At 51.2% G+C, this 26,515-nt stretch overlaps 1 protein-coding gene across 1 annotated transcript in view; it reads left to right on the top strand.

Annotated features, from left to right (window-relative positions):
• Positions 1–26,515, top strand: part of IGSF21 (immunoglobin superfamily member 21) — a 271,337-nt gene that overhangs the window by 181,622 nt on the left and 63,200 nt on the right. Inside the window, exon 3 of the mRNA XM_024251582.2 lies at positions 2,292–2,413. Coding sequence (XP_024107350.2) covers positions 2,292–2,413 — 122 coding nt within the window. The remainder of the gene's footprint in view (positions 1–2,291; positions 2,414–26,515) is intronic.

Here is a 26,515-nt window from a genome sequence, read left to right as displayed (position 1 = left end):
TCTTGTCTGTTCGGCTGTGTTCCCAGGGACCTGGTATGGCCACCCAATGTGATGGGCTTAAAGCTGGGTTTCTCCACCTGGGCACTGTTGACATTTGGGGGCCAGATAATTCTTGGGAGGGGGGCAAGGGGCTGTCCTGGACATCGTGAAATGGTCAGCAGCTTCCTAGCCTCTGTCGGCTAGACACCAGTACCAAACCGCACCTCTCCTCCCCAGTTGTGACAACCAAAAATGTCTCCTGAGCTTGCTGTATGTCCCCTGGTGGGTAGGGTGAGCGAAATCACCCCCCAAGTGAAAAGGCCCTGCTTTAAAGGTACTTTGGTGGCTCTAAAAAAGTCAAATGGGTGAGGCGGGGATGGGAAGGGGGTGCATGGAGAATGGGGAGCCCCTGGAGGGTCTTGGCCTCCACCCCAGGCTGGGACATTGGGAGGTGGGGAGATGGAAGCTCTGATCCCAAGTACGGCCAACTCTCTTCTCCACCCCATGCCAAGCTGGACACAGTCAACTCAGGGACATTTTTCTGGGTGATGACAGTGGACTCAGAGTCAAGGTGTGGTTGGTTAGGGGTGGGCATCTTTCTTGGGGTGAGTGCCAGTGAGTGCCAGCAGGGATCCCAAGAGGAGAGGAGAATCCTCCTGTCCCCATCCTCATCCTCTTCCTCCACTCTCATGGTCCCATTTCAGAAGCTGGACCTGGTCCTCTGTCTCCCCTCTGCACACGGTCAGAAAGCGCCAAGCCCTCGGAGGGGAAGAAAGTGACACGTGTGCATGTCGCTAAGTCCCAACAGAGACAGGAGTGGTGTGGGCTTACGGAGGGGTAAGGAGAAGCCATGCCCTGGGAAGTCTCACTGCTGCTTCCTCTCAGGGTCCCAGGGCCTGCGAAGGCCTTCTCATGATTCTAACCATCCCTGGTCCTCACAGAGGCCACCTTACTCTTTACAAAGCTTGCGGTCTATGGAAAGTGACCGGCACAGACGTAGCCTGTGTCTGCACACAGCTGGTGCTCAACCAATGCTAGCCAGATGCATGGAGTCTCTCCTAAACCAGTAGCAATACCACCTAGGTCAGAGAGATGTGGTCCAAGTCAGCTTGGGTACATATGTGTCTAGAGGAGCCCAGCTGTGTCTAGGGCCAGTACTCCCAGGCAGGTGACAGGGGGACAGATTCACACTCCAATCCTCACCTTTTTGCCTGGGGAAGCTGCTTTCAGCATCCCCCCTAACCCAGCCCCTTGGAGACACCCATCCCTAGCCACCCCCCTCCCTGCCCCTCTCCCCACTGCCTCCACCATGCAGAGCTGCAGGGAGCTAATTCCACTTCTCCAGGCCCAGGCATGAGGCCTCCCCATTGCAAGCTGTTAGCGCGGAGCCCAGCTGAGCTGCGAGAGGCTGCAAGCTCCCAGTCTATAATAGAGTTGCTGAGACAAGCGGAAAACTGCAGCCGAGTAAACAGATAAATAATTGAAACAGTGACAACACATACCTTGCTGCTTTGTGGAGTGACACTTTCATTAGCTGCAGGCAGCGCAGATGTGGGGAGGCAGGCGGGTGGCAGCTGAGGGCACAGGACGCTTGGGTTTGCTTTCCATCAGCCGTGAACAGCGGGACAGCCCGGCAGCCTTGGGCTTCCAGCGCTAGCTTCATTGCCACCTCCCTGCCTTCTCCCACTTCCGCATTCTTAAGTGAAATGGGGACTTCATGTCCTCTCTCCTGGCCCATCCCAAGAGGAGGGCAAGTGCCCCACGCTGTCCCCTTCTGCATCGCCCATGCCAGGATGTTGGATTCCTGACCTCTCCCAGGCTCCCTGCCTCTAGTCTTGCCCCTTTTGATTCATCCTCAATCTATAGCCAGAGGAGCTTGTAAATCTAATCTAAGCCTGGCCCTGGGGACCACTGCCTTCAGGAGAAGCTGAGCTCCTTTGCTGTAGAGACCCTCCATGATCTGGCCCACATTTTTCTTCACAGCCTCTTCTCATCCCACTTCCTTTCTGCTCCAGGTGCTGTGAAGGCAGCAAGCTTCCCCTGAGCGCACACTGCTCTTTTCTGCCACAGGGCCTTTGCTGTTCCCTCTGCCTGGAAAACTCCCACCTGTTGCCAGGCTGGCTCCTACTCTTCCTTCAGGAGGCAACTTAAACATTGCTGCCTCCAGGAAGCCCTCAGTGATTACCTTATTCTCAGGATGAGGGCTGTCCTTCTTCTGGGCTTCCTGCCTGCATCTTGTCAGTGTCCTGGGGAAAGGGGTGACCAGGGCTGGCTGAGCACTCACGTGTGGCTATCTCTGTGCTCTGTGGCAGGTGACCGATGGTGGCACCATCAAGCAAAAGATCTTCACCTTCGACGCCATGTTCTCCACCAACTACTCACACATGGAGAACTACCGCAAGCGAGAGGACCTGGTGTACCAGTCCACTGTGAGGTGAGTGCCTGGGGGCGGCGGGCGGACAGCAGGGGAAGTGCGGAGGGATGGGGAGTGGGGCGGAGGGCAGTTCTCCAGCCGTTTCACATCAATCCCTCGGTGCTCTTGGGCTTGGAAGGCAGAACTGGGGGCTCCGCTTATGGAAGTGGGACCCATTCCCTGGAGGGCCATCCCCTGGAGGGAAGAGGCAGGAGAGGGCCAAGCCACCGCTCTTCTGACTGGCCTCCTCTGCCAGCTCCTCCAACAGTCCTGGAAGGTGGGTTTTCCAAACTCCATTTATTTCCAAGTGAGATACTGAGGCCCAGAGAGAGTGAGCAATGGGCCTAAAGTCACACAGGCAGCAATGACACCGCTGGGCGGTGAAGCAGTTCTGCCTGGCTTGGAAGCTCATACACCCGTTCTACTGTTTCTTGTGAGCTCCAAGGCCATAAGGGTCCCGAGCTTAAGAGAGAACGACCCCAAGCAACTGGACTCCCAGGTCAGAAGCAGCAGGGTGGGAAGGAGCAGTGCTCAAGTCGGAGATGCGTGATTTTCCTACCCCATCCCTGTTTTCCAGGAGGCGGGTGGCAGAATCAAGCTGACTCGATCTCCTTCTAGAGCCTGCTGTTTTCCCTGTGTGTTGCTCCACCTCCTTCCCACAAACTCCCTACAAGATCGTAGTCCTGTTTTATCCCTTTGACCCTTAACACACGCTGGTCCCTCTTCTCAAAGGGCCTTTCTCCCTTTGGTCATCTGGTAAACTCCTCATCAGCCTTCAGAACCCCACTCAAGAAATTCCACCCATGGGACCCCTCACCTTAGCTGAACCGATCCCCCAAAGCTGGTCGGCTGCAACTGCCCCAGTACCCACCCCTCCTCAGAGGGAATCTCACTGCATTCATGAAGAGTGCACAGCTTTGCACACACACACTGTTCCACACCACACCGCCAAATGCTTTGCCAGGTGCCCAGCCTGAAAGTAGTGGTCTGCTCCAAAGCTGGAGGGGGACCGTGCTTCATCGGGTACCCTGGAGGGGGCTGCAGCTGGCAAACCCACATGATGTGCACTGTGGCATCATGCTATGTGGATGTCCCAGCTAGTGCCTGGCACTGTGTTGTATTTAGACTCTGAGCCTGGAGGAGGAGGAGGCCCTACTCTCCAGCATGGGCTGTGGGTCTCTGTGACTGTGAGCTCCAGGAAGACAAGGCACATGCTCCTCCTTCACCTTGCATCCCCAACTCTCAGCCCAGGGCCTGGCACACAGTGGGTACGTAATTAAATTTGCAAAATGAGTGGACAGCTCAGGCTATACTCCTCAGCCCTTCAGACCTGTTTTCTATTGGGTAAAATTAGAAAGTGGGACAAGAAGATTGTAAACGGTGGGTCCAACCCTGCACCAAGAATCTGGCCCAGGCATCCTCCTCTGCCTGCTTTTGTAAAAATGGGAAGGTGAGTGTGCTCCCCAGGTGACCTGGCTGGGTCCTCCTTCTCTCTGGGCTCTGTGCCAGGACCATGCTGAGAATGTGGACGTGAAGGTGTGTGAAGAGGTGTGTGAACAGCCGCACAAACTCCTTCATCCATCTAGTTATGATTTCTCCTGAACCTGCTTCCAAAAAGAAATTATGGTGCCTTAAAATATTAAAGCACACCTAAAACAAGCCAGTTACAATCAAGATGAAAAAGGAGATAAAAACTCATTTTGGAGAAAATAGCTATTTTGGAAACCACAGATGGTTTTATAGTAAGTGAACTCCCAAATAATCTCCACGACTCCCAGAAACCTAATGCCACTCAGCCCACCCCTGCCGGTCACTGTGTCTCTGAGAATTCCTTCCTCACCAAGCCACCCACTGCCACCAGCATGGCCTCTAGGACTCCTTGGTTCTGATTTCTAGCTAAGAAAGAAACCCAGGGACCATCTAGAACATTCTTGAGCACCACTCTCTCCTGCTCCCTGGAGCCTCAAGAGCAAGCCCTGCTACCAGAAGACCCAGATGAAAATCCCAGCTCAGTCTCTGCCTGCTGTGTGACCTGGGATGAGAGCCTTAACCTCTCTGTCTCTGCTTCAGGTTCTTCGCCTGTAGAGCAGACTTGACATGACTGGCTTTGTACAATTGTTGCGGAATTTCAGTGAAATTTATGTCCAACCGCCTGAGTTCAAATCCTGCCTCTTCCACCTCCTGGCATTAGTGAAATCTGGGGCTGGTAACCCCACAATCGAGTTTCCTGACCTCCAAAGGAACATGACAGCACTAAGAGGCTAGCTGCAGCTTGTGAGGAGCTGATGGCATGCATTCAAGTGAAGTGCTGGTTTCCGGCCTCATGTTTGCTGCCATTGCCTAGAACAACCTCTCCTTCTCCCACCATAAAACAAAACAAAAAATACTCACCTTTTTACAAATCTCATAAAGCCTCCTTTTATGCACTTTCTGTTTTGATCTGCACAAACAACCCCATGAATGCAGACAGGTATTATTATTATTAATCATTTTCTCTAGCCCTGTTCTTACTACAGAAGAGGTCAAAGTTCAGCAAGGCCCAACAGTCTCCCTCTGGAATGACGTGAACTTGACCAGACCCCTTGTTTTTCAGTTGTGGAAGCCAAAGCCCAGAGAGGGAATGAGGCTTGCCTGAGGTCACACAGCGGCCCTGACTTAAGCCTGATCTCAGGAGCCAGTGCTCTTTTCTTCCCCACGTGGGGGCCAGTCTCCCCCACCTTCTCCCTGAGCCTCAGTAACAGGGGTGGTCTCCCAAGCAGAGAGCACCCCAGGGAGCTGAGCTGTCCTGTTTGGTGACCACCAAGGGAGAGGGAAGGAAGGAGCAGACCCTCTGGAGCCTAACGGGATCACGGAGGATTGTCGGCCCTCCCAACCAGCCGTGCGGGGGGCGACTGCCTCTTCAGGCTGCAGAGCCCCATCAGGGCTGGCGGCGGGGCGCCGGGGCGCCGGACTCCGCATTTACATATAAATGAAGATATTTACAAATTAATGCATCTCAACAAGAGAGAGTCCCAGCTCCACAGCTGTCTGAGCCGTTTCCTCTTCAGCTGGGGAAAGTAGGGAGAGAATGAGGCTGAGAAGATTACCAAGAATTGGCTGAGAGCAATTTCCCGGGTAGCCTAGAGGAGCCCCAAGGACTCCTGGAGCTTTTTGTCCCACTGATGGTGCCCTGGAGGGATGGAAGTTGGGTGGATCATCAGGACTTCTGCCCCCAGGGGGTGCAGGTGTGTATCCCCAGTTGTATGACCTTGGACAGATCACTGCCTCTCTGAGCGTCCCATAGGCCCATCTATCAAATGCTTTTCTAGGTCTTAGCCCCAGAGCCCAGAACTCCCAGGTTGGAATTGACAAGAATGTATTCCCTGCAAGCCTATTTAGTTGAGCACCTACTAGGACCTTGGCTTGGTGGAAGGTGCCCAGGGATACAGGGGGGAATGAGAAAAGCACGGCTTTGCAATCTAGTCGGGGAGACACGGCACAATGTAGGTGAATACATCATTCCACATTCTGCAAAGAAGTGATTCTAAACCGTGGGCGTGTAATGAAGGGGCAAGTGGGGTGCAGTGCCGGGAAGGAATGAGATGCTGGGTGCCATTTAGACGGGTGGTCAGGCAGGGCCTCCGAGGAAGGTGGCACTTGGGTGGAGACCTGAGGGCAAGAAGGAGCCCTCTGTGAAAGGGAGGAGGCAGATGTGCCTGACAGTTATCCCGCCCTGCCCACATCCTCTTACCCCTCGCTCTTCCTGGCAGTGCCAGCATCCTTGATGCTTCCACAGGGCTTTCTCAGGGCACTGGAGCCCACTCAGCCTGCACACGAGAAAGGTGAGAAGTGCCGGGGAGTTGACGCCACCCCGGGAGCAGCCTTGACCAATGACTGTTTATTGGGTGCATACCCAGCCCCCTCGTCCCTCCAGGGGGACAGTTCAGATGCATGCTCTGGAGGACTAAGCACATGCTCCTCCTTTACCTCACATGCCCAGCTCTCAGCCCAGGGCCTGGCACACAGTGGGTGCATAATGAAATGTGCAAAATGAGCGGGCAGTTCTGGGTATGCTCCTTGGCCCCTTGGGGGTGTTTCCTAATGGGTAAAATTAGAAAATGGGATAAGAAGGGGGGACATTGAGAAACTATGGGATGAATGCTGTCAACTCGCTGCCGGAGTTTCTCAGTGCCCCCCCCAGAATAACCTTGAGAAGGCACCTGTATTGGCTTCCTTCCCTTCTAGCTCATTCCATCAGCTTCCTGGGACCCCTTCTCACATAAACCCTTTGCTCCTAAATCCTTGTTTCAAGGTCTACTCTTCATTCCACCCTTCTAGGTTCTTGGCTGGGGCCCCTGTAGCAAAAGATGAATTCACAAGACAAAAGGATACAAGTCTAGTTCGTATACGTTTTAGGTGACGCAGGAGATTTTATAAGGAAATGAAGACCCACAGAAGTGGTTCCAGCTGAGTGTTTTTTGCTGGGTTGGATGAAGGGTGGGGAGTCATGGGAAAATGTGAAGGATAGAAGGATCTGAGCTAAGGGAAGTAAACTGGGGACACTCACCAGGGTGGCTTGTTCAGATCCCTTGGAAGTGAAGATGCTTCCTTCCTCCAGGTACAGAGAGGGAACCTCTCACGTGAAGGTCTTGTGACCTGCTTCAGGGAAAGGTCAGAGAGTCCTTCCTGCGCCTGCCATTTCTCAAATTCCATCTGCTTAAAATATTCAATATACCAAGGTGCCAAATTTGAGGTGGCACGTCCTGAACCCCCTCCCCATGGAATGTGGCCATTCCAGAGGGCAGCTGTGACCTCCTTGGAGGTCTGAGTGAATCACAGTGAGGCTTCAACCACTCCGCCCACACACGTGCTGTGTCTTCCATTTCCTGAAGCACCCTGAGGCCCTTGTCCCATTCGATCTGCTCAGGAAGCAATGAGGAGCACTGGACAGATTTCACTGGCCTTAATTCACTGGTACAGGGAATCTAGATTCGAGGGGCTCAGTGTACTCCTGCCCCCGACCTGCTATTGCAGGTCCCTCCAACACCTTGGCCAATGTTCTTTGCCAACAAGGTCCTACTTGTCCTTTCAAGTTCAGCTTAAAGGTTGCTTCCTATAGGAAGTCAGCCCTGGCTGCTCAAGCTCACTGACTGATGCTATGTCTTCAGAGTCTGCCCGCCCTCCCACTAGACTGGAAGCCCCAAGAGGACAGGGACTAGGTCTGATGTTTTCACCACCATCTGCTCCCCAACCCCTAGGACAGCACCCCAACCCTGGGCACGTGGTAGATGATTTGTAAATATCTGTGGGGTGAATGAGTTCGTGGTGAGCATGGTGGTGGAGTCCTTTCAATGCAACACTTGCTGCTGGTGGCGAATGAACGAGACACCTTAGGAAAGGAACATCCAGGCCCCCGTTCCTTCCCCCAACACTCACATCATTCATTCATCACAAAGGAATTGAGTAGTTACCATATATCAGGGACAATGATGGAGATAAAGTGGTGAACAAGACATAATCAGACCTGCTTTCGGGAGGTTTCTGATCTAGTGGGTGAGGAGAGACACACTACAAAAATGCCTTTAAAATAATAAGGAAAAATAGTTACAATGTGTGATGAGTGTGGTGAAGGGAATAAGGTACAACTGTCCCTTGGGATCCGTGGGGGATTGCTTCCAGGACACCCCCAAGCAGATACCACAATCCTAGGATTCTCAAGTCCCACATATAAAATGGCACAGCATTTGCACATCACCCACGCACATCCGCCTGGATCCTTTAAAGCATCTCTAGATTACTTGTAATACTTACTATCATGTAAATGCTAGGTAAATCATTGTTATACTATATTTTTATTTGTATTATCTATATTGTTGCATTTTTTTTCTGTGAATATTTTTGGTCCATGGTTGGTTGGGTCTGCAGATTCTGAACCCATGGATCCAGAAGGCCAGCTGCAATGTGATAGAGAGGGGTGAGAATAATGGAGTGAGGACATTGCATAGCTCCTCATAGGAGATACCTGGAATGTATCTCCAGGAATCTGGAGGCATCTGAGCACAGATCTGTAGCATAAGAAGCCAGCCAGACAAGGTTGGGGCTTGGGAGGGCACTCCAGGTAGACGACATAGCAAGTGCAAAGGTCCTGGAGTGAGAAAGAGCTTGGTGTGATCTGGGAGCTGCCAGAGGGCCATTGTGGCCAGAGCACAGGGAATGGGGAGGTCAGCTGATGTTCATTCTCTGCACCCTGGAAGCTGCTGAAGGGTATGGCATGCTGTGATATGCGGTTTGTCAAGCTCACCTTAGTTCCTGGGTAGAGAAGGTGGGTTGGAGGTGCCAGGGAAGGAAGACAAAGCCGTCCACAGAGGAGCCTGGAATCTGATTTCCAGGTATAAAATATTCAATATACCAAGGTGCCGTATTTGAGGTAGCGTGTCCTGAAGCCCCTCCCCATGGAATGTGGCCATCCCAGAGGGCAGCTGTGACCTCCTTGGAGGTCCGGGTGAATCACAGCGAGGCTTCAACCACTCCTCCCACACACATGTGGTGTCTTCCATTTCCTGAAGCATCCTGAAGCATCCCCCAAAGCCACAGGTGGTGGGGAACAGCCGGGCGGGGTGGGGTGGGATGGGCCTGGGGGCCATGTAGAGAAAGCCAATGCTGGGCTGCACCTTTTGATGCATGTTTATCAGGAGGGAGACTCGGGAGAGCTGGAGTAAATGAAAAAAAGAGGCTGAGAATGCAGGGCGCTGGAAGAAATGCTACTTTCTTTATTACTCTGAGGTGCATTGGGTCACATATACACTCAACAGTGCACAGTAAGCGTTTGCTGCATTTGAGGCACAGAGCTATGGTGCACAAAGGTGGCTAAAATCAGCCCCTGCCTCTTCGGAGCTTAAAGCCTGTTCCCCTCCCTTCATGCCCGTTGGCCTATAAGCTCCTCCAAGGCTCAGCTACATCTTCTTCATCTCAGTAACCCCAGGACCTACTTGGCATTTAGAAAGGAACAATAAATATTTGTGGAATGAAAAGAGAAAGGGGAGATAAAACACTAGATAAATAGCTAACAATTCAAGTAATAAAGTGATAGCTGTCATAGAGAAGATTCAGATATAATACAATGATGAATCAGAGATGCAGAGACTGGGGAAATCAGGGTGATGCTGGCATTTGAAGTGGTTCTAGAGGCGTCAGTGGGTTTTAGACAAAGACGAGCTGGGAGCTGATTCTCTGGTCGGAGGGCCCGTGTGTGCAAACACATGGCAAGAGGAAATTGACCAAGTAGTGGCAAGACCACTCCATAGGCGGACAATGGTTTCTAAGCAGAAGCTCTCTGGAATCTGTTCAAATGAAAAAAATAAGGGATTGATTTTTAAATAGGCACATTAACTGTTTGGTTCAAAGAGCAGAGGGGTTTGTTTCCCTTTGAAAAGTTAAATGATCCTTCTACAATCTATTCATGTGGAGACCAAACTCTTTTTTTACGGTTGATACAAAGAAAAGTGCCATCTGACCCTCATTGATTTCAAAGTCTCAATTCTCCAGCTCCCTTCTCCCTCTGTATATTTTCATGAAGCATACGTCTTTTTTTCTCTAAAATATACCTAACAGGTGCTGCTTGCCACATGAAGTGGTCATTCATTTATTGATTCTTTTGACCACCCGGCAAACACATGTTGCCTACCTACTGCATGCTGGGTTTGTGCCAGGCACTCAGCAACAACAAACACAGGCCCTGCCCTTATGAATCTAACTCTCCAAGAATATGCTCAATTCCTGACCTGCTGGAAACCCATTCCTCTCTCTCCCACCCAGAATTCATCCAGGAGTGTGAATGAGAGAGAGTGGCATTGTTTATTTTATTGTTTTTAACAGATTATGCCTCTTAGTATTAGAATTGAAAGCCCCTGGCTTTCAACCCAAAGTGGGAACCTGGTCCCCGTCTCAAAACCAGAGATGATTTTAGAAGACAGGATTGCAGGTCTCCTCCCAGCCACTAGGGGAATGCTCAGCAGCCTTCAGCAGCCTTAAATTACCCATGAACTGGCCAGTGGCTCATGCCTGTAATCTCAGCACCTTGGGAGGCTGAGGTGGGAGGATCACTTGAGCTCAGGAGTTCAAAACCAGACTGGGCAAAATAGTGAGACTTCTTCTCTAAAATAATAAATAAATATAAAATTACATATCAACTGAGCAACAAGCCACCCACTGGTGGTGTCTACACCACAGGCCAGCTCACTGACCACCTGCATCAGGATCACCTTGGAAGTTGCTTTAAAATATCAATTCCTGGGCTCCACCATGACAGAATTTGATTCCAGCCCAGAGCAAGACCTGGGGAACCTGGAATTCATTTGCTAAAAAGTCTTCCATGTTAAGATATGGGCAGTGAGATTTGGAAAGCCCGCTTCACACAATCCCATCCACCTGATCCGATGTGCACACTGGGGTCAAATAATTCAATGGCAGGCACCAAGGCATAGATAATTCAATTGTTGGTGGTCCCCATCTGCCAACAGGCGGTTATTCTGAGGCCCCTAAAGCCAGACCACTTTTAATTGAAGATGATGAAATAGCCAGGCCAGCCAGTGACCTAAGAGTCCATTCCCTGAGGCCAGAGTGAACTCACAGGCACCAGCCAGCCCCGGAGCTTGAGCTGCCTGCATGCCTGGGCTGCCAGTCATTAGCAAAGCAATGATAGCTGGCATGTGTGGTGCACTCATTGGCCAGGCCCTGGGCTAAACTCCTCAGGAAGTGAGGCCTTGCCTGCAGGCCAAAGGGAAGGCCAGGAGCAAGATGCTCTTTCTGTAGCTCCCTGGCCATGGCACTCTCCCCAGAGATAGAGTGTGCCCATGCTTTCCAGCTAGAAGTTCCACTGGACCCAATCCCAGGCCTCCTACTCCCAGAGCTCTAATTAGGAAAGGGGACCCCCCCCCTTTTGTCAGGCCCCAGAGCAACGCTCCGCCCAGACTGCAGGAATCTGCTCTCAGCCTTCCTCCCTGGTTCTCATCTCTCTGACTAGGGCCCTCCCTTCTTCATCTCTGGGTCCTCCATGCTCAGCCCAGCTCCTGCGATAGATGCTCAGGGCCTCCGTAAAGATTTGTCGAATCAATAGGCTGATGGGTTGTATTCCAATGTGGAATTATCATTTCAAACAGTCAGAAAAACCCTTTCCCAACCCATCATCTGGTTTAACCTGTGGAGCACAGATCTCAGACTCATTGAATCCTGTTATTCACATGCTGACATGGAAGAACAGAGAGGTATGGTCACTTGTCCAAGGTCACGCAGCTCGTGCAGGGGGGAAGCCTGGGTTAACGCCCAAGCTCTGGCACTCCATGGGCCACTGGAGCCAGGTCCACTTGTGGGGCCACTGGGCCATGGAGCATGGTGAGCAGGTCATCCAACAAACGGTAATTGTTTTGTTTGTTTGTTTTTTTGTTTGTTTTGGAGACAGAGTCTTGCTCTGTTCCCCAGGCTGGACTGCACTGGCACGATCTCAGCTCGCTGCAACCTCTGCCTCCCAGGCTTAAGAGATTCTCCTGCCTCAGCCTCCCGAGTAGCTGGGATTACAGGCACCCACCACCACACCTGGCCAGTTTTTTGTATTTTTAGCTGAGACAGGGTTTCACCATGTTGGTCAAGCTGATCTCGAACTCCTGACCTCAAGTGATGCACACGCCTTGGCCTCCAAAGTGTTGGGATTACAGGCGTGAGCCACTGTGCCCAGCCCCAACAAACAGTAATTGATGCCAACCCTGCACCAGGTCACTTAGTAGGGGAGACTGACACGTGACCTTGTCTCTCCACCCCTACACACATGTGCGTGTGTACACAGAGGATCTACCCGGGATGCTTGGTCCCTCCAAGTAGAAAGTTGCCAGTATCCATCATCACCTTAAAAAGAGCCACAGCTTGGCAGTCCCAGGCCCCTGGATGCCACAGCCAGGGAGAGCAAGTGATGCCCACTCTTGGCTCTGGGAGAGGGACCTGGGAAACCAGTGCCCTGCATTTTCTCTGCTCTCTTGGCTGGTATCATCAATTCCATTGACTAGAGGAGAAATCTGTTTAACCTAATGTGCTTCAGATGCTCCACCTCAGTCCCCATTGAGCTGGGCACACTCCCCTGCTCCCCATCTTCCCCTGCCCCTGCCACCTTCTCCCTGCCTCCCCCATACCGGCGTTGACCTCTCAGATTCCCACTTCTTCTCTCCTTCTCCAGGGGCTGCCTGGCCTTCTCTGCCTTTTCAAATCCCAGTAGTGCTCCAGGACCAGCTCCAATGCTCGGATGCTCGGCTTGACACAGCAGCCCTCCCCGACCCCCTTCCCAGCAGCAGAATTGATCCTGCCTGCTGTGCCGAGGGAGTGCCCCATGCATTCCACTTTAGCCTTCTCCTGCTGGCTCCCACCTGTCCACTTGCACATCTACTGTCTCCACCAAGGCCATGAGCAGCCCAGGCAGGGCAGGGCTGATTCCTCTCCATGGCTCCTACTTCATGCAGAGGTGCAAGCTCCACAGAGGACTGGCACCACCTCCCTAACTCTCTCCACCTCCTGTCACTGAAGGTGGACACTCTTCTCCTCTTGTTCCTTGACTTTCAGTCTTTGATTTTCCTTTTTAGAATGATATTCTTCTTTTCTTTCTCTCCCCCCTTTCCAATAGCCCACTTCCTATTGTGGTGCCCTTTTCCTGCCATCCTGTGCACACAGGCATGTGCAGTGCTTTCATTCCCTCTCTTTCCATGCCATGCATTCTTGCATCTCTGGGCTAGGAGTCCCTCTGTGGTCCTCAAATCTCCCCTGCAGCACAGACTCCAGATCTTGATGCCCCAGAGGCCCCTGGAGCTTCAAGGAGGCTCCTGCTTCCAATTTAGAAGGAGGGTCAGGGGTATTTCTCCTTGGTTGGTCTTGGGTTAGTGAAGAGATTTGAGGCAGGGAAGTGAGATGATCCCTGTTGCATCCACAGCTGCCACTGAGTTCTCTGCCTACCTTCCCCCACTCTCTATGTGACCTTGGACCCACAAGGAGGCCACTGGAACTCTGAGAACACACCCTTCTGTCACCAGCCTAGCTCCCCAGGGAGAGAAGCACTTGCAAAGCTGTCTGCCGCCCTCTGGTGATGCACTAGAGTATAGCAACTTGAGGGCCGAGGGTCGGGTTTGGTGGGGGGGGTCTTGCCTGGGGCTGCCAATCACCAAGGATGGGTCTTGTTTCTCAAGGCTAGGGACCCTCCCTTATTCATTTCTAGGTTCTCAGTGCCCAGCACAGGGTCTCAGGAAAGGCTTGTCAAATTAATGAGCTGACAGGTTATCCAAATATGGAATCATGATTTCAGCAAAACTCTTCTCCACCCATTGTTTGATCAAACCCTAGCAACCATCCCGTGCAGTGCAGATCTCAGACTCTATTTAGGGGGCTCAGGTGCAGCCCAGAGAAGAGAAGCGACTTGCACAAGAGCTGAGAGCTCCCCGTTAAGGCAAAATTTTCCTCCCCCGGCAGCCTCCCCAGCTGAGGAGGCTGAGCCCTATGGCTCAGGGTGGGGGCACTGGGGTCACCTGTTCCCACCTCTGGGTAGTGGCTTGCCTTGATCAGGGGCCTTCCAGAGACAGCATCTTCACCCAGAATCAACCATCAGGAATTGTAGCCCAGTGCCAGGAAGCACCCTTGGCGGAGTAATGGGAAGTTAGTTCCGATGTTGAATGCACTTTGACATGTTTCAAGCACCTCAAGTAAGGGCTTGCCTTAATTATTCATTTGTCCTTTTAGAAGTGTTTGTTTATTAACTGTAGACATCGGGAGACAGAGATGAGCAGGACAGGTAAGTTCCCTGTCCCCATGGAGTTGACATTCCCAGGGCTATGCTAGCAACACAGAGAGAGGTGGGGAGGCAGTGGGGCTCTGCCAGGAAGAGGTCAGATATGTGGGGGGGGGGGGCTCTTTCTCTACCTCTTAGATGGTAAGTGAGATGATGCAGCCACTCAAAGTCCAGGAATGAGCATTCTGGCAGAGGGAAAGAAAGGACCTGAGACAGGAGCAAGCTCAATATGTCAACAAAGAACAGAAAAATGTCCAGAGGGGCTGACGGAGTTGGTGAGCCCTGCAAAGAATGCAGAAGATGAGGCCAGGCCTTATGGAGCAGGCTTCTGGAACTTGACTATTAAAATGCAGATTCTCAGTGGGGCTGGGACGGGGCCCCAGAGTCTGCATTTCTAATGTCCTCCTAGATGAGGCTGATGCTGCTGCTCTATGGCCCACCCAGGGGAACCAGAAACCTCCCAGTGCCCAAGCCAAACCCCTAGCCCTTGAAATCAGAACCTCAGCAAGCGTGAGGGACACAGGCATCCATGTATTAAATCATCCAATCTGCAGGTGAGTTTGAGGACCACTGTTATAGAACATCCTTGGTCATTAGAGAGAGCTTGAATTGTATTCTTAGAGTGATGAGGAGTCATTGAAATTGACCTCGGTTTGAGTTTTACACTGCCAAATGATGAAACAGGGAGATTGGGGTGGGTTGTGATGGGGCTGGACAGGCGCAGGTGGAGAGAAGAAATGGGGATGAATTAAGAAGCAGACCTGGCAGCACTGGCTGATGGGCTGGAAGAGGTACACCAGAAAGTGAGACAGAAGTTAAAGGTGGCCCCTAGGACCATAGCCATTGCATTTGGGAGGAGAGGGGCTCCTTCCTGAGAAGAGGTGACTGATGAAGACTTGCTTGGGCTGAGGGTGTAGGACAGAACTCACGAGTTCTGTTTGAATCAGATTAGACATGTCTGTTAGACGCCTGAGCACAGCCAGCAAGTAGGTTGGTGGAAACACAGGGCGGGGGAGAAGTTGTGACCACAGATACAAATATGGGAGCCACCAACACACGGATGCCACTTAAAGCCACCATCCCCTCCAGACTCAGGACAGATCTGCTGGCAGTCTTCAGACATCACCCAGGCCAACCCTCTCATTCTCCACCTGAGAAACCAAGGCCCAGAGACTGTGGATGACTTCCGTAAGGTCACACAGCAAGCCAGCCGCAGAATCAAAAGTCAACTTCTGACTCCTAAAGGAGAACTGTTTCCATTCCACAGTGCTCAATGCAGCTTCCCCCTGACCTGCAGCCTGCTGGGCAGAATTGCTGATATGGCAAATCATTTCTATGTCTGCAGTCAGGAAACCAGAGCTGTTGGAAATTATCTACACACACACACACACACACACACACACACACACACATTATCCTTTTCCTTCTAAGTAAAAAATCAGTAACCAGGCTGTCAGCTTTATTACTAATTATGCAAGTGCTTTATTGCTGGTATTTTAAAAAATTGAAGGCTAAAAATGTCCAGGAAAGACCCAATTTAGTAAACAGTTCAGAATAAAGTATTTGTTGCTGTGGTATTTCTTCACATTAGAATTTGCTCCAGGTGCTTCAAACCCACTTTAATATATTATTGCAATCTAATAAAATTCCCAGTTCTGGGAGAATCTTTGCCTTGGAAGATAATTGTGTTTCAGGGAGTGAGGGTTAGGTGGAATTGAGGATGATTGGGAAGGTCTGGTGAGCCTGAAGGGCCTGGGAAAGTAAGGCTGAGAGAGGGCAGAAGATGAGTGGTTAAGAGACTTGCCTGAGGTCACAGCAAGCACTCAATAAGAGATAGGGAAGGGGATGGATGGATGGATGGATGATGGATGAATGGATGGATGGATGCATGGATGGTGGATGGGTGGATGGATGAATGGATAGATGGATGTATGCATGGATAGATAATGGATGGATGGATGATGGATGGATGGATGGATGCATGGATAGATGGATGCATGGATGGATGGATGGATAATGGATGGATGATGGATGGATAGATGGATGGATTATGGATGGATGGATGGATGCATGCATGGATGATGGATGGATGGATGGATGATGGATGGATGGATGTATGGATTATGGATGGATGGATGGAAGATGGATGGATGGATGGATGGATGGATGGATGAACTTCCAGATGAATCATCAAGTTGTTGCAGACCTAAATCTTAGTCACGGAAAAGAAGTCATCTAAAACTTGCCATTGATAGAAATGACAGAAATAAAAGTTGGTGGACCATTGGGCCATTTGTACAAAGTATGTACCGTCGCCTCTATTTGCAAATAACAGACTTCAACTGAGATAATGAAGCAACACTGCACAAAGCTGCAGGTCAGGGAAGCCTTCCTCATTTTACAAAAAGGAAGGAGATGATCGAAGACATTGAGTGACTTGCTTGAGGTCACATATCCCAGTAGCGATGGAGCTAAGCCAGGGGCCAGCCTTCCTCATGTCCAGCTAAGAGCTATCGTTTTCTTTCCAGCTCACAACTCAGGTCCTTTCTCTGTGCATCATGGCTTCTTGCCACCTGAGTTTCTTCTACACCCACCCAGCAGCCAGAGTGAGCTTTCTAAAGTGAAATCAGGTCACCTGCTGCTTGAAGCCCTCCATGGGCTTCCCACTCACTTGGGATAGGACCCAGTCTCCCATCAGGCCTAGGAGACCCCGTATGCTCAGCCCCATCCACCTGGCCAGCCTCATCTCCTACCCTCTCCCTCTCCAGCTTCCTAAACATCAGCTTCCGGACACCTTGGCCTTCTCGCCAAGCTTGTTCTTACCTCAGGAAAATTACTCATGCTTTTCCTCTGCTGGACACACTCTTCTTCTACCCTAGTGTCAGATCAAATGTCCCCTCTGCAGAGATGCTTTCCCTGACTGCCTCACCTCCACCCAGAATTTCCCACCCCGGTGTCCCATCATTCTTAACCCATTGATCCAATTTGTTTGCTTGTTTTTTAAAGCATTTTAAAGCATTGATTACTACCCAGTAAGACTCATTTATTTATCTGAATATACATTTTCCTTTTTCCCTCTCATATCAAGCACCCTGAGGATAAAGACTTGGTCCCCCTGCCCCTCCTCTGTCCCCCTAGCTTTCAGAATGGCACCAGGCAGCCCATCCCTAGTCAGGGGCCAATGCAGATTTCATACACGAATAAGTGAATTCCTGGTCAGAGGGCCTGGCTGTTGGGCCATCAGCTGGCATTGAGCAGAGAGGCCTGGGTTCTAGTCCTGATCCTGTGACAGAGCCATAGGGTGAGTTGGCCAGTCCAAACAAAAAGTTTCCTTTTTGTCCAATGCACAAATGTGTTTGTGCTGGATGATGGGAAGCCCCCTCAGCTTCACTTATCGGCCCTTTCCTTGGTGCACGGTTGAGAGAAACAGGCAATAGACCAGGCCCCAGGGTGACCGGGCTCCAGGCACAGCCAGGACTGGGGCTGGGAACCTGCAACCTGCCAGGAACCCAGTCAGCTGATTGGTTCTGCGTATTCGCATTTGGATTCTCAGGGGAGTGGCCTGCCCTCTCAACGGCAATTTCCTTGTGAGCTGGGCTGACATGCCTAATTATTATTTGGAGAGGTTTGGGGAGGCTCAGTTAATTGATTACCTATTTCCTTCCTTGACAGGGCATTTGTTTGGCCATGTCTTGTTTTTTTCCCCCTGCTTGGTTAATGTTCCTGGGCATGTTGAGTATTTTGTGGGGACCATGGGACTAAGTCCAGTCATAACTCTCCCTCTTCCTCCCCAACCCTGCCAGGGGCTTTCAAACACTTTAATTTAACTTCCCTGGACCTCTGCTTCCCCCATGAAAGTGATGATATAGCAAGAGCCCTGAGATCTGAGGACTAATAATAACAGTGCTCACAGTAATGTTTATCAAGTTCTTAGCATGTGCCCTGCCCTGCTCTAAGAACTTTACATGCATCGACTCATCTATCCTCACAATGTTACAATGAAGCAGGTCCTGTTATGATCTCTATTTGTTGATGAAAAGATGGAGCTCAGAGAGGTTAAGTGACTTGCCCAAGGTCACACAGCAGGCAAGCAGCTGAGCCGGGATTCAAACCCACCTGCTGGGTAAAAACTCAGCAGTGGGGCACAGGCTGTCCACCACTGCCCTGTGAGTGCTCCAGCAGGCTTGGAAAAAGGGGATGCACAATCCCCATCACCCTTGGCCATGTGTGGGCAGACAGGCAGCTGTGGTCGGCCTCTGCCAGGAGCTATCAGTGGTGACACTGGGCAGGACTCAGAGCTTCAGCTTCTTCATTGGTAAAAGGAATCACGACTCTGACCCCCAAGCTGCAGTGAGGGCTGTAGCGGTTCTCATCTTCAGGGTGCCTAAGCCAGCATCTCGTGCACAATGCATGAAGTAAAGGAGGGCTCGACCCCAGGCCCTTGCTCGTGCTGTGCTTCAGAACTTACAGGCTTATTCTCCTGGATGGAACAAATGTCACATCACAGAATGCAATCGTGATCTTAAGGAGAAAAGGTCGTCGCATCATAGATGACCCTCCCAATGGCCCCTAAAGGGACACCATGCTCCCTTGGGTGACCTCATGAGCCTGTCTCTTCCATGGTTTGGCGAATGTCCCCTCCCTCCTACTAGTCTGTGGCTCCTGGAGGGAGGGGCCATGTCCACATCTCCCTCCTCACCGCCAGACGCTCACCCCAGTTCCCACGGAGCTCAGCACAAACAGGTGAGGAGGGAACAGAAGAATTAACGAGGGATCTGGCCTCTCCCTCTGCTTCTTGGGGACCCCTTCCTGGCTCCTCTCCCTGGCCAGCCTTCCTAAGTGCAGCCCCTGCCGTATCCACCTTCTGGCCTGGAGACATCACTGGACATTCTGTTCATTTCTTCATTCAGCAAACACGTGGTGAGCACCTCTGATGCACCAGAGGCCAAGTGCAGTGGGATGATTGGGTCATAGAAAAAGCCAGAGCCCCTCCACACACACACACACACACACACACACACACACACACACATACACACACACAAAGAGTTTCTGTTTGCAGAGCACCTGTACAGTTTAAATATTTTACATGGATTCTCTCTTTGAGCTCCACAACACCCCTTGAGGCAGCTCGTGCCCCATGTCCCATTTTTATAGATTAAAAATCTGAGGCCCAGACAGACATGTAAGGAGGCAGTTATAGTACAGTGTGCAAGCCCCAGAATGGGCTGTGGGAGCCAAGGATATGTGTGTTCCATGCCCCGGGCTTCCTCCACTTCCGACCTCCCCCAGGAGACTCAGCATGCAGCAGGAGCCCCTTTTCTGGCTTGACCTGAGTGTGGTGGGAAGGCAGGGGGATGGCCTTGATGACCTGTGAGACCTGTGGGCCCAGCAGAGCCTGAGTCCATGCCCAGGACCTATGCAGCCTGCAGAAGAGACCCTGGATTTCAAGGCGGGCATCAGGCTAGATCAGGGCAGCAGGGCCTGGCAAGCCCAGGCCAGGGCACTCACAGGTGCAGCCTGGAGCTGCTGGGAAGTGGGAGCCCCTTGGCACCTGGTGGCACCAGGTCCCCATATTCATATTGCTGCCTCCAAGGAGGGGATGCAGCTCTGCCTCAGAGCTCCACCAGCTGGGTGAGAGCCCCCTCACTGCATACCCCCATATTCCCCGCCCCCAGCTTCCCCCGAGCAGAACCACTGAGAAACAGGAGGAGGTAGCTGTAGGGAGTTTGTCTGTGGGCCTGATGCCCTCAAAGGGCTTCCAAGTGGAAATGTTACTGTCACTGCCCTTTGGGGAATGAAATGAAATATAAAGGCATATTTCATCTCTGTAGCCACCCTAGGGGTAATGATGCCACCGTTTGCTAATAATAACACACACTGGGGTCTAGGGCTTACTGTGTGCCAAGCCAAGTGCACTTACATGTGAGAACTCAGCCATGGAGGGGATGCCACTGTTAGCCCCATTTCACAGATGGGAAACCTGAGGCATCAAAAGCTTCAATGCCCTCCCCCAGGTTAGGCACCTGGCAAGGGGCAGAGCCAGGATTTGAACCCAGGCAGTCAGGTTAGGGTACTGGCCCTTCTCCACTAGACCACACCCCCTCCTTTCCCCATTGGTGTGGAAGTTCATTTCAGGGGAACCCCACATCTGCCCCTTTGACAATGTGGGCCTCTCTGAGCCCCTGCACCGCACTTTCCATGACAGGGAGCCCAGTCCTCCACACCCTGGGTGGCCCTTCTCTCCACTGCCTCTAGCCGCTGCTGAGGGCCAGCCTCCTTTTGCCTCTGCCCTCTGCCAGTGCGGGAGGCAGCAGTCAGCAGGGAGGTGCTGCAGTCTGATAAAGGAAATACCAGGGTGCCCTGGGAGGGCTGGAGCTGCTGGAAATGGAGCAGGACCGGCAGAGTGAGCTGATTAGGAGAGGCTAGCAGGGGAGGGAGAGACAGTCTGGACTGAGAGTCTCCACACCATTAGCTCTCCTGCTCTGTTTCACCCCCACCTACCCAGGCTGTGATGCCAGCCGATGAGGCCCTGGGGCGTGCGTGGAGGCCCTGCCAGCTGCTCTAGCTGCTGATGGGCCAAGGGGGCTCTGGACTTGTCATAAGCTCCCTTTACACACCACTAAAGATTCCCAGTCCTGCTTGCGGCTGCATGTGCCTCCACCTTTGCTCAACACCCCGCCACCCCCAGCCTCATGAAGGCTGACAGAAGCAACAGATGCCTTGGTGAGGCCTTCCAGGCTCTCTACTGTGGAATCCCTACCAATTTATTTTCCTTCTATGTTAAAGTACAACATACACACAGTTAAGGGCTTTATAAAGGAGTTGGTATCCACGCACACACAGCTGCCCAGGTCAAGATAAACATTCTCAGCACCTCATGAGGTTTCCTTCCAAGAGGGAGGTGCTATTCTGACTTTTGTATGAACTTAGACTAGTTTTTCCTTGAGTCTAACTTAGACTATTAGAATGTCAGGGAGATTTCTCTATGTGGTTGCTCGTAGCAGTGGCTTGTTCTTTTTCATTGCTATGTAGTACTCCACTGCATGGACCTTATTAGTTTATTTACCTATTCTCCTGTGGAGGGGCATTGGAGCTGTTGCTTCCAGTTTTTGAGCCATGACAAGTAAAGCTGCTTTGAATGTAAGCATTCATTTTTCTTGCAGGTATCCCTTGGAGAGGATGTGTGGGGTGCAGGGAAGGCAAATGTTCAGCTTTCAGAGATGCTGCCTGTGCTTGTTTGCCAAGGCTGCTGTAACAAAATGCCACAAACTGGGAGGCTTAAAACAACAGAACTGTATTCTCTCACAGTTCTCAAGGCTAGAAGTCTGAAATCAAGGTGTTGGCAGGGCCACACTTCCTCTGAAATCTCCAAGGAAAAGTCATGCCTTGCCTCTCCTCACTTCTGGTGGTTGCCAGCAGTCCTTGGCATTCGTTGGCTTGTAGATGCATCACCCCAAACTCCACCTCCATCATCACACGGCGTTCTCTCACTGTGTGTCTGTCTCTCTGTCCAGATTTCCTTCTTAGAAAGACATAGTCACTGGATTAGGGCCCACCCAACTCCAGCCTGACTTTATCTTAACTTGATTACATCTGCAAAGACCCTACTTCCAAATCAGGTTACATCCACAGGTCTCAGGGGTTAGGATTCAACAGATCTTTCGGGAGGGGTGAGTGCAATTCACCCCACAACACCGCCTAACAGTTTCAAAGCACATGTACACATTCAAATCCCTGCCAGCAGGATAGGAGAGCTCCAGGTGCCCCACATCCTGTGTGTCCCCCCTCTTGACCCAGCTGCAAGGATGACTGCCTGTTTCTGAAAGTGTCCACCATGACTCTCCCCATCCAGACTTTGCAGAAGCAGCACCCGTCACCTCTGCCTGGCAAACCCCTCCCCATCCATAAGACTAATCACTGTCCCCAGGAGCCTCCCCCAGCACATCTGCCCTGGCCAAGTTCAGTGGGCCCTCCCTCTGCTTCGTCTCTGCACTTTGGTCATTCTGGACAGACTCCACTGTCATTCTGTGACAGTGAACCCTACAGGCTCTGGAGTGGTGGAGCTGGTCTTTGAACCCATGCGAACAAGTGTCTTCACCTCTCTGCCATCCATTTCTTTACCTGGATTGTTCCAGGAGGAAGCCCTGTGTCCACATGGCTCCTGTATTAGTCTGTTCTCACACTGCTAATAAAGACATACCCGAGACTGGGTAATTTATAAAGAAAAGGAGATTTAATGGACTCACAATTCCACATGGCTGGGGAGGCCTCACAACCATGGTGGAAGGTGAAAGGCACGTCTTACATGGCAGCAGACAAGAGAGAATGAGAGCCAAGTGAAAAGGGTTTCCCTTTATAACACCATCGGATCATGTGAGACTTATTCTCTACTATGAGAACAGTGTGGGGGGAATAGCCCCCGTGATTCAATTATTTCCCACCAGGCCCCTCCCACAACACATGGGAATTATGGGAACTACAATTCAAGATGAAATCTGTGTGGGGACACAGCCAAACAGTATCAGCTCCCTCCTCTGGTCCCTCTGGGTCTCTGCTCAGGTGTCATCTCCCAGAGAGGCCTTCCCTGACCATCTGCTCCCAAATGTCACCCCATCACCAGGTTCACCTTCCTTCTGCTTCTCCGTAGCGTGTATCTCTGCCTAGGGGTGGGCACGGCATCCTCACTTGTTTGCTCATCTCTTGTCTCCCTCTTGCACTAGAAATCAAGTTTCCTCTTGTCTCCTGATCGCAGCTCCATCTTTAGCACCTGGAAGGTTGCCTGAGGCAGTCAATACATATCTGTTGAATGAATGAATTAAATGAATCCGCAAAATGAAAACAAAAATAGCATCTACTTGCTGGAGCAGGGGTAATTGTCAGGAGATTCACTGAGATAGGTCGTGCTCAGTTAGGTTTTAGCCCAGTAGGAGCTCAGTCAATGTTAACTGTTGTGTTCGCTTTTTATTGCTTTTGTAGCAAATCGCCACCAACTTAGTGGCTTAAAATAACACAAATTTAGTATCTTACATTTCTGGATGTCATAAATTCGAAATGAGTCTCACTGGGCTAAACTCCAAGTGTTGATCGGGCTGTGCTCCTTCTGGAGGCTCCAGGGACAGTCTGCTTCCTTGCCTTTTGCAGCTTCTAGAGCCCACCCACATACCTTGGCTTGTGGCCTCTTTCAGCAACGGAATTGCTCTGGCCTCTGCTGCCATCATCACATCCCCTCCCACTCTGACCCTCCTGTCTCCCTCCAATGAGGACATTTGTGATTATATTAGATCCATGTGGGTAGTCCAGGATAATCTTCCCCATCTCAAAATCCTTAATCACACCTGTAAAGCCCCTTCTGCCACTAAGGAAACATTGACAGGTTCCAAGGATTTGAATGTGGGCATTTGTGAGGCAGGAGGATGCATTACTTACCACAGCTGTGGTTATCACTGTGACAATCACTCACCATGTCCAAGTTTGCCTCCTCTGTTGGACAGTGACCTTGTTGCAACACGGACCATCCTCTTCCTTCTTTCTGTGTCTCTAATTCCCTCTTCAGGGCCTGGCACACAGTAGGGGCTCAGGAATGTGGCCTGAGCTCCTGAAGGGCGAGAGCCCCATGTTACTTATCCCTGTGCCCCCACCGTCCGGGGCTGATCCTGGCCCTGAACATTTGTTGGACCAAGCAGACCCGCTGGGTACCGTGCAGGACCGGTGAGGACAGGGCCCCAGCAGAGGGGCAGGGAGGACCTCCGGGAGGAAGGTGAGGGAGGGGAAGAAGCTCAGGGAGGTCTCAGCCTTCAAATGAGAGAGCTTGCACTTGCCCCATCTCAGGTGGGTCCCTCCCAGGGAACCATTCATGGAGCTGGGTCTCTGCTATGGATAATAAAGCTAAAACATAAGGAACACTTCAGACAAGAGTGAGATGGGAGAGCCACCTGAAGCCAGGCTCCTAGCCTCTGAATCCCAGCTCTGCCGCTTCCTGGCTGTGGAATCCTAGGCAAGTCACTCATCTCTCCATGCCTTGGTTTCCCCATCTCTAAAATGGACATGATGATAATAGTATCTATCTTGCAGAGGGCTCACGGGGCTTAAATGAGTTAATAAAGCTCTTAGAACTGGCACAAGGTATGCAGTATAGGGGGCTGGTGATGATTAATGTGCTAACATTTTCTGAATACCTGCTGTGAGCCAGATATTGTGCTGGGCTCCAGGGAGACAGCAGTGAGCAATCCTGCCTCTGGTTACACAGGGCTCTCCATCACCACCTGGATAAGGATTAATATTGCTCCCATTTTACAGATGAGAAAACTGAAGCCTAGACATGCCGAGTGCTTGCCTGAGGCCACATACTTAGAAAGCAGAGGAGCCAGTATTTAGAACTGGCCTGCACTCTGGGCCACTGCGCTCTTTCACCTTTCAGATTTGCAGTGCTGGGACCCAGAGCCCTGGAACTCTGCCCTGAATCTTTCTGGAAAACTTGGAAACAGCTTTGAAGCAGGGGTCTTTTCCTTTATTACGACCGTCTCAGGAAGACGTGAAAATTTGGCTCTGATGAAATTAGGCCCGTGTTGTGATATAACTTTCTATATCCACCATAAAGCTAATAAAGTAATAAATTAGACAGAATGAAAATATCATTGGGCAAGGCTGCACACTGAAGCATTGCTGTAATTACTCTCACGGCCGGGGCCAATTTCTCAAATTTCGCCGTGGCCAAGTTTCTCAGCTCACCGTGTCCCTAATAAGGCATAACTCACTCTATAAACATTAAATTGACTTATTTATTTTAAATTACGGTGGAACTGAAACCACCTTGATAAACCTATTCTCATGCATCTGCCTTCCTCATAAGCATAGCCCACTGGTTTTTTTTTTTTTAAACAAAGAAAATATCTAGTCTGTCTCAGGACTCTTTCTCCAACCCAGACTAGCTGCCCCTTTCTTACCATGATTCCAGCTTAAGAGATTTGACTCACTCCCCTGAGGTTAGCGGAGGTTGCCCATTATGGATAAAGATGATTCATGCCCAATTAATAATGATAATCGTGCTACATTAATTGAGTGGGTTTGACTGGTATCATGGGCCGGGCCCTCTGCTACGGCCTCTACAGGAACTCACTTAAACCTCATAATAAGCTTGCAAGGAGCGCCCTCTCATGATCCCTGCTTTGCAGGTGAAGGAGCCAGGGATCAGAGAAGGCAAGTGACTTGCCTGAGACCACACAGAGCGACTTGCAGCGAAGCTGGGACCCAGCCAGGGAGGTCTCATGCCAAAGCCTTTGTCTTCACCACTGTGCTACCCTACCTCTCAGAAAACTTGCACCAATGGCCTGCTGGGACTTCAAGCTGCCATGAGACATATTTATTTCTTGAGCAGTGGGAGGGGCTCAAAACCTGGTTGTGGGGAGGAGGAGGGGAAGAGCTGGATGGGCAGATGACATCCATGCCCAGCGGCAGGTACAATGATGAGGACTCTTGCTGGGGGTCCCAGGAGGCCACAGGCATCTTCCTGGCCCAGCTGATGGAGGTGCAGGAGGGAGAGGGGTTTGGGAAGTTCATCAGAGATCATGATCGGTGCATGAGTTGGGGATGATAAGAGGACAGCATCCCAGGCAGAGGGGAGAGCAGGGACAAGGGCTAGGCAGTGCTTCCAGAGATCTGTGGCTGGAGTGAAGGGAGGAGAGTGTGGCGATGGGGCAGGGATAGGAGAGGATCTCAGCAGTGGAGAGCATTTCCACGGCCCATCTCTGCTCTCCAGGGCAGGTCTCATTTGGCCGCATGCAGATAATGCAACAGCGAGCTGAGAGTTTTGCTCCTCCTCCTGATCTCTGCTTTCATGTCCCTTCCTAGGTCAGCTTTTCCTGACTTTCTAGTACAGCCTGGTCAGATCTTTCTGTTCTCAGGTCTACCAGCACCAGAGATGCCTCTGGGAACTCCTCACACTATTAATTAAACACATATTTAGGTGGTTAGTTCCATCCCTGTCTGCAACACTAGAAAGTCAGCTCCATCAGGGCAGGAATCATGCTCATCTTGCTCACTGTTATCTTCCTAGTAATTACCCCATCTGCCATTGAGTGGCACATGCTAGACACTCGATGTAGAATTGTTGGATGGGTGGATGGATGATGGATGGATGGATGGATGGATGGATGGATGAATGGGTGGACGGGTAGATGGTGGATGGACGGATGGTAGGTGGATGATGGATTGGTAGATGGTAGGATGGATGGGTGGATGGTAGAGGGATGGAGAATGGATAGATGATGGATGGGTAGACGGTGAATGGATGGATGGTGGATAGGTGTGGATGGATAGATGGCTAGATA

This window comes from Pongo abelii, chromosome 1, assembly GCF_028885655.2.
Source record: "Pongo abelii isolate AG06213 chromosome 1, NHGRI_mPonAbe1-v2.0_pri, whole genome shotgun sequence".
Lineage (NCBI taxonomy): Eukaryota > Metazoa > Chordata > Mammalia > Primates > Hominidae > Pongo > Pongo abelii.
The sequence above is the reverse complement of the archived record's forward strand: the minus strand, read 5'-3'. Positions and strand labels throughout refer to the sequence as shown.